At 37.5% G+C, this 8,442-nt stretch overlaps 1 protein-coding gene and 2 long non-coding RNA genes across 3 annotated transcripts in view; 1 reads left to right on the top strand and 2 right to left on the bottom strand.

Moving 5' to 3' along the window:
* LOC131522702 (uncharacterized) overlaps nucleotides 1-1,310 on the bottom strand; it is a 3,458-nt gene extending 2,148 nt beyond the window's left edge. Inside the window, exons 1-3 of the long non-coding RNA XR_009266617.1 lie at nucleotides 1,207-1,310; nucleotides 565-633; nucleotides 53-166 (exon numbers count right to left, since the gene is read on the bottom strand). This is a non-coding gene — a long non-coding RNA (uncharacterized LOC131522702). The remainder of the gene's footprint in view (nucleotides 1-52; nucleotides 167-564; nucleotides 634-1,206) is intronic.
* Nucleotides 1,244-6,151, top strand: kif3cb (kinesin family member 3Cb). Its single transcript, XM_058748348.1, has 8 exons — nucleotides 1,244-2,929; nucleotides 3,026-3,127; nucleotides 3,237-3,359; nucleotides 4,221-4,339; nucleotides 4,448-4,564; nucleotides 4,657-4,765; nucleotides 5,543-5,700; nucleotides 5,797-6,151. The coding sequence occupies exons 1-8, from the start codon at nucleotides 1,490-1,492 to the stop codon at nucleotides 5,900-5,902; spliced, it is 2,274 nt and encodes a 757-aa protein (XP_058604331.1). The 5' UTR covers nucleotides 1,244-1,489; the 3' UTR covers nucleotides 5,903-6,151.
* On the bottom strand, nucleotides 4,555-7,996 carry LOC131522703 (uncharacterized). The gene is made up of 3 exons (XR_009266618.1): nucleotides 7,074-7,996; nucleotides 5,773-5,922; nucleotides 4,555-4,688 (listed from the first exon to the last, which is right to left on the bottom strand). It is a non-coding gene; the product is annotated as an uncharacterized LOC131522703 (long non-coding RNA).
* Nucleotides 7,997-8,442: the final 446 nt, after the last annotated feature.

Genomic DNA, 8,442 nt, shown 5'->3' with positions numbered 1-8,442 from the left:
AACCATTTCAAATTTCTATAAACGAAACCATAAAATCTAAATTGTTTCTTACCATGCCAAGTTTTCCTAGAAGCCTGGGGAACTCCTTCAAGATTTCTGGGATGCTTGTAGACCCATTGCTGCGAATCCACCATTTCTCAAATTTTTTTAGGAGGCAAAACAGATTCTGTAAAATAAGGATGAAAAACTGGGATAAAAGCTTGCAAAACCATACAGTATGCCATCTGCCTATTATTCATCAATCTCAAATACAAATTATTATTTCTAACAGTAACATATAAAGAACACTTTACATGGCTTCTCTGCATATATATATATATATATATATATATATATATATATATATATATACACACACACACATAACTTTATATAACTATAAAGAGATTGTTGAGGCCTTTTTTGTCAACAAAAAAAATGTAGGTGGCTATAATCATTCACAGAATAACGCTAACTTTAACCCGCACAGCGACAGATCAAATATCACATTAACCATGAAATCAGTGTGCTCTTACCACAGCTTATTAAAAATAGAGGTAAATAATCATATCATTATTAATTTACCTTATAATCCTGCTTGCTGCGAGTTGCTTGACCGTCTGACGACGAGGCGAGTGAAGAATCCAGAAAATTCTATGAAGAGGAAAAATAAACAAACCGGTGGGGTCAAAATAACCCAACCCAGGTGTTCAGTGGTGAAAGAACCCCCTGCAGTCATTTGACCCAGCATGAACAACTCAACTGTGTGTTTACAGTACCTCAAACAACCCAGAATTATGACCCAGCACAATTAACCCAACAGTGTGTTTACAGAAATAACCCAGCACTTTTAAGAGTGCACATAGCCTGTATGTGTGTCTGAGGAACATCAATCGAAAATAAAAACAATTAATGACTTTTATTTTTATTTATTTATTTATATTCCCGTATTCATACAAATATTTAAGTGTATTGATCCTTATAAATTAAATAATTTTTTGAGCTATTAAAGGATTTTGACTTCTCTCGAACCCTTAACAAACATGAAGGTTAAGTCACATAAGCCTAGTCTAATTTTTGACTATAATGAACTCTTTTAGCCATATACCATTTTTGTGCTCTATTACTTATAATAACTTAATCGCCAACAATCTCATCATTGAATGATTACAGCCTGCACATCGAATGCGTCAGCATCTCACGCAGAGAGAACACATGCTAGTCTACCTATCAGCAGCTCGCTCCGTCTATTGTCTGTGAGGAGCAGGGCGTGTGCCGCCGGAGCAGGAGATGCGCGGGGATCGGTGCATGAAGCGGAGACAAACGATGGCGTTGGACCAAGATGTTCTGCGCACCTGTTTTCATAGGATGGACATACATTTGCCGCATTCAAATGCGTATGTGTAGGCTGCATGTGAATGTGCGTATTTCATTGAATCCTTCCTCGCATTCATATATAGGCTAACATAGCAGAATATTAAAGACGTAGGCTACAGGCTTTTTCATAGAAATGATGAAGAGAAATAGCCTACTGCGACCGCGATCCATGTCGATTGGCAAGAAATCAGAGGCGGTGAAGGTGGTGGTGCGTTGCCGCCCTTTAAACAAGAAGGAAGAGGCAACGAATCAAGAAAGAATTGTTGAAGTAGATGTCAGATTGGGACAGGTGAGCGTGCGTAATCCCAAATCATCCGGAAGCCTCTTAAAAACATTCACGTTTGATGCCGTCTATGATGTGGGTTCGAAACAAAACGAGCTATATGACTATGCATGCAAACCTCTTATTGACTCTGTTTTGCACGGGTTCAACGGAACTATATTTGCTTATGGGCAAACTGGCACTGGCAAAACATATACAATGGAAGGTGTGCCCACAGACCCCGAAAGGAAGGGCGTCATCCCAAATTCATTTCAGCACATTTTCACTCACATATCCAGGTCTCAGAACCAACAGTATCTCGTGAGAGTGTCTTACATTGAAATATATCAAGAAGAGATACGAGACCTTCTCTGCAAGGACAACAACAAAAAACTGGAGCTCAAGGAAAATCCTGAGTTGGGGGTTTATGTCAAAGATCTCTCATCTGTGGTGACTAAGAACATAAAGGAGATTGAGCATGTCATGAACTTGGGGAACCAATCAAGATCTGTCGGATTTACCAAAATGAATGAGCGTAGCTCAAGATCTCATGCGATTTTTGTCATAACTGTTGAATGCAGTGAAATGGGAATTGATGGTGAAGACCACATTCGCGTTGGAAAATTAAACATGGTGGATCTGGCCGGCAGTGAGCGGCAAAGCAAAACAGGCGTCCAGGGACAGAGGTTTAAAGAGTCTGCGAAAATAAACTTGTCACTTTCCGCTCTTGGAAATGTTATCTCGGCTTTGGTGGATGGGAAGAGTACCCACGTACCCTACCGGGATTCCAAACTCACCCGGCTGTTACAGGACTCCCTCGGAGGCAACTCAAAAACCGTTATGGTGGCCACCATTGGACCAGCTTCGTGCCACTACGATGAGACGGTCACCACACTGAGGTACGCCAACAGAGCGAAGAACATCAGGAACAAGCCAAAGATCAACGAGGACCCCAAAGACGCCCTGCTCCGCGAGTTCCAAGAGGAAATAGCCCGGCTGAAGGCGCAACTCGAGGAACGAGGGATGCTGGCAAAAGAAAGGAGGAGACGGAGGAGAAACAGTATGAGGATGAAGAGGAGCATGAGCAGCGGAGAAGTGGAAACTCCAAGGGATGGAGAGGTGGGGGTCGTCGAGACCGTTCAGGAGGAGAGTGTGGAGGACTATTGGTGGAAGCAGCAGATGGCCAAGACCTCTGCCAATTACAAGCCTGATATTAGCAGGAAACTTGGCACCGTAGACGAGAAAGCTAAGACTGTGGAAGAGTTGCTGAAGGAGCAACAATCTATGGAAAATTTGATTGAAAAATACAAGGTTAGTTCTTTCCACACAGTTTTTTTTCTTCATGCAGATTATACACTAAATCATTCATAAACCACATCATATACTTTGTGCCATGTTTTTTTATAGGCTATGGAAAGTAAGCTTCTGGTTGGAGGGAAAAACATCATTGACCACACCAATGAACAGCAGAAAATGCTGGAACTGAAGAGGCAGGAGATTGCTGAGCAGGTGACCGTAGTACAAAAGTAGCCATATACATGGTAATTATATACACAGCAACATAAAAACACCTGAAGAATCAGAATCTCTTATATGTGTGTGCGATAAATCCTTCTAGGATAGAATGGAACGAGAGATGCAGCAACTGATGTTCGAACAGGATGAAGAGACGATTGAACTGAAAGAGACGTTTACCACTCTACAGCAAGAGGTGGAATTTAAGACCAAGAAACTTAAAAAGGTATGTAAGGTCGTTGACACACACACACACACACACACAGCTCACTGTTTTTGAAGCAGAACGAAATGCAAGTCTAGCACATTAGCACATTATGTTCGACTTACGTGTAAGGAATACTCAATTCTGATTAGTCAATCGTAGCAATCTGTGGTCAAATATCTTTTATATAAAAGTGGTTCTCAACCAGGGGGCCGGGAACAACTGTGTCTTAGAAAACTTCCAAGGCTCCAATAAGTCTTAAATATATTTAAATTTAGTATTAAAAATTTGTTTAAATTTACATATCACCTTATGAGGACAGGAGGTTCTTTGAATATTATCAAAGGAGGGCCTTGAGTCAAAAAGGTTGAGAGCTAAACTGTATAATTGACATCTCCAGCTATATTTTATGGCCAGATTTTTATTTATTTGGCATGTTTTCATAAATCTTATAATGTACAATAGGTCCATATACCTGGTTTATTTATTGATAACATCTGGCTCAATGTACATTATCCCTGTCAAAATTTGTTTATGATTGTTCATGGTTTACTGTAGATATCATGGATCTTTATCAGGCATGGCATATTTAGACCTTTAGACTGCATGCTTAAAAAGTTTATCTTGTGTTTTTTCAATCAAATCAATTAATTTTAATTAATCATCCAAATGAACCATTCAAGCAATTTTCAATCGTGTTTTCAAGGCCAGTACATTAGAGTGTACTGTTTTTTTATTCACTTCTCTAAATTATGTTCGTAACATGAGTATTTGATGCTCATAGGAAAAGCACAACTAACCTTGTTTAATACAGGAGACATTAGATATGTTAAGTGCTTACATTTTAACCCAAGTTAACACTGCATTGGTTGTTCATCTCAGTTTTACAGCAAGCTGCAGCTGGTGAGGTCTGAGATTGGAGATATCATCAATGAACATGTCACAATGAGGCAGGAACTGGAGCAGACAATGAATGAGCTGACAAGAGAGATGAAATTCAAGTATGTCCCACCTGTCCTTTATTCTGAAATAAGCTATAAAAAGACAAAACTCCTGTACATGCCGTGATGGTTTTGGTTTTTTCACTTGTCCCTTTTTCATTTTTCCAGAAACCTGATTATTGAGAACTTCATTCCTCCAGAAGAAAAGAATAAGATAATAAATCGTCTCCACTTCGACAGCGAGGAAGACCAGTGGAAAGTCTTACCTCTCCTTCCTTCCAAAAAGTACGTAAAAGAACAACCTTCTTCCTAAAATTACAGTAAAAAAAGGGATGATGTTCTTATCTGATGATATTGTATTTTCTCTCATTTTCCAGTAACTCCCCTCTCGTCCGACGAAGGCCAACTTCTGTAGTGGGACACAAGAGACCAATTAGTCAATATGCTCAAGCTGTTGTGTCAACCGGGTCTCCTTGTAGATACAGGGTTAGTATTGTACAGAGATAAAGTCATTTTTAAAAATTCCAATCATTATGGAATAAATCATATTACAGTTTTAAGGTAATAATAACATTTTTGTGAATTTAGCAACAAGAAATACATTTCCATTATCAAACGTTTGAGGTTGGTAAGATTTTTTTTAAAGGTTTTTGTAATAAATCTTATGCTCACCAAGGCTTCATTTACATAATAATCAAAATTATTCAACCCCCAGAGACTGATCCAGAATCTTGTAAAAAAAAAAAAAAAATATATATATATATATATATATATCGCATCTATAACAGTTTACTGGCATAATAAAAGTGATAATGTCAGTATATAATGTAATATTTTTTTGTAATACAGCTATGTCATAATTATTCAACCCCTATTCAACATTTTTTAAAAATCACTTATTTGTTATTTCAGCATAATTACTCCAGTCTTTAGTGTCACATGATCCTTCAAAAATTATTCTATTATGTTGATTTGGTGCTCAAGAAAAAATTCTTTTTATTATTATTATGTTAAGGCAATTAATGTTTGTGGAAGCCATGATTTTTTTTTTTTTCAGGAGTCTTTGATGAATATAAAGTTCAAAATAACAGCATTTATTTGAAACACTAATCTTTTGTAACATTTGATTAATGTTCCTTTGCTGAATAAAAGTATGAATTTCTTATTAAATAGTAATAATAATAATTTTAAAAACTTGACCCCAATCTTTTGAACAGTAGTGTATAATCTTGTAAAATCTTGAAAAATCGTTTGTTGTCCCAGGCTGAGAACATTATGCTTCTGGAGCTGGACATTTCTCCACCCACCATGGTGCCCCTGGACCTTCAGAGGTCAGATATACGGACCCAAGACTTGATACGTGACTTTGGCCTTTATAGAAAGCGGGCGACCGCATCCCGGGTCATGAAAGCCAGATCGTGGTGAGTACCCAGCACATCATCTATTATTCAGCTGCTCCCCAGAAAGCTGAAATGAATTGTATGCATTTAAACCTTGTTCTTTTCTTCCTCCTCAAGGTACCAAGGGCCAAGTCAGTCTGCTTCTTCATCAGCCAGCTCTATGGCCTCTGGGCCCCAATGCCCAGCCTCAATGGGGGCTTGTGCGGCAGCCTACCAGCCATGAGCCTGTACAGTGTGTTACGCCTGCAAGCATAAAAGCATAGAAAGCACTTAATTATTCTTTGCACTGTTTTCATGAGCTTTAAGCGATGCCATTTGTCTTTTTCATCATCTTGATTTTTTAGCATCAAAGCTTAGTCATTTTAAGCACAATTGTCTCCTGTATACTTGAAAAAGCTAGTGTATCCTGTTTGAGCTTGTGATGTCATTCTTGAACAGCAATGCAAACAATAAATAGACCATAAACAAATAATCTCTCAATATTTACCACATAACAAGTTTAATTAAGTAATACAATCCTGAACTGTAGAAACGTGAATATCAAACCATGACTTCATACAAACAGCATCTGAAACAATGCATAGAAGGTCATGTAGATCAAAGATTAAAGAAAAAGCACAGAGGGAGTTTGAATAAAGAAGCCAGTATACATCATATGACTCTTGGTTACATACCATAGACCGCTTTAGCTTCAGTGCTCTCGGAGGTTTATCACAAGCTCAGATTAGGCCAAGGGGCAAGCTTTAACCTTTCTTGCGCATACATTATACTTATATATTATTTGGACCCTTAAGGTCAACATGAAATCAAAAATGTCCTTATTTACTTCCTTGATGAATGTTCTTGTTCTTGTTTAGTGGATTTGCTATCCTCAATCAGTTAAAAACTTTTTTTAATTGATGCCACTAAGGCTGCTTGGGCTATTGGGTACTATTAAGTAGGCAGCTAAACAGTTTTTAGCAAGCACATATATTCCTACTGGTACAGTATGTAACTTTTCACAATCAAATCAATTAATGGTGAATAAAATAAAGTCCTGCCCTTTATTTTGCTCACTGAATATCCTGTGGATGCCCTTCATGCAGAAAAATGTCACATTCCAAACAGCAATTCATGGAGACATTATGTATTTTGTGACTCATTTTATTATTTATCGATTGATTTATTGAGCTGAAGTAACACAATTTGGAGCATTTTGTAACAACTTTATTGCATTGTGTTCACTCCACCTATATTTAAAGGGGTCCTATTATGCTCTTTTAAAAAGTCTTGATTTTGTTTTGGGGGTGTACTAGAAGGAAGGAAGGAAGGAAGCATTTATATACTTAAAACATGCTCTCATGCTTGTTGGTTCGAAAATCATTTTTCATGTAAAATTTACATTATTACAATACCTTTCTCCTCAGCCTGGCGCAAACAGCTCGATTAGTTCTGGGTTTGATGAAGGCCCGCCTTCCGAAAAACGAAATGTGTTGTGATTGGTTAGCTGACAGCTTAGACGGCGTTTCAGTACTGCCCCGCCCCTTGCCAAAACAGCAAGTTCGTCTTGCGCAGAAGCTTTGCACGCACGGATATTGCAAGACATAACATTATTGTTGTTGTTGTTGTTGTGGCCAAATCACCTTTTACTATGCATTTACTATGTACAGATAAGTGCAACGGTAATATGTATTATGCTTATTGTTCTTTAATTCTAACATTATAACATGAATTGCAGTGAAACTGTTATACAGCTGAATTTATTTATACCACAGTCCCACAGATTTACACTATTTGTGGCGGCATATATATATGCAAATTAATTCTCTGCCAGCGGGAGGCGCTGTTGGAGCGGGCGAGAGCGAGGTTTCCCCGGTAACCAGAGGTGGAAAGTAACTAATTAAAAATACTTTAGTTACAGTACTTGAGTACATTTTTTAATTTTTTCTACGTTCTTGAGTATAATTAAATTGTGGTACTTTTACGTTTACTTGAGTAGAATAAAACTAAAGTATTTTTCATCAAAAGTACAAAGTAAAAAAAAAAAAAAAGATAAAATAAATAGACTAAGAAAAGGAGAAACAGAGCAAGCCGGCATTTCTGACATTTCTGTCCCCCTCATTTCTGATGATATGATGGCTACACGCCCCTATGTGTGCAGTACAGAAAACAGAGCACGAGTCTTCTTGTGCTTGAATGGTTTAAAGTCATATTAAAATGCACACAAAGGCATCGAAAAGAGGATTCTATAACAAGTAGACGATTCCTGAGCTTAAGGATCCTGTTCCAGAATTGGAATAAATTTTGGATTCCCAAGCCTAGGTATGGGTTAACATATTAAATAAAATGCTCTTTTTTTGCATTGCAGTTTTATTGTCTTCCATGTTTCATCAGTCAAAGCATCTCTATCTGCATGTTATTCAGCTGTAGTGATATCTGAAGCACTTGTCCATAAGGGATTTCCTGGGTGTCACTTGTGAAACAGACATCACAGTACATGAGTGTTAGGGTAAGGGTTAACCCTGCTCCATAATGCATAATCGTCTCATTTTGGTTAAAAATAGAAAAATAATACTAAAGTACTTTGTAACGCAGTAACTTGAATAGTTTCTCAGCAAACTACTTTTTTACTCTTACTTGAGTCATATTATTTTTCAGTACTTTTACTTGTACTTAAGTAAATTATTCCTTAAAGCAATGCTTTTAATTAAGTACAATTTGTAGACCCAGTGTAGTTCTTGAAAAGGGATTTTTTTTACAACTAAATATCTCCCTTTGGAGTGG

The sequence above is a fragment of the Onychostoma macrolepis genome, chromosome 17 (genome assembly GCF_012432095.1).
Source record: "Onychostoma macrolepis isolate SWU-2019 chromosome 17, ASM1243209v1, whole genome shotgun sequence".
NCBI classification, from domain to species: Eukaryota; Metazoa; Chordata; class Actinopteri; order Cypriniformes; family Cyprinidae; genus Onychostoma; species Onychostoma macrolepis.
This window is presented reverse-complemented; position numbering and strand designations above follow the sequence as displayed.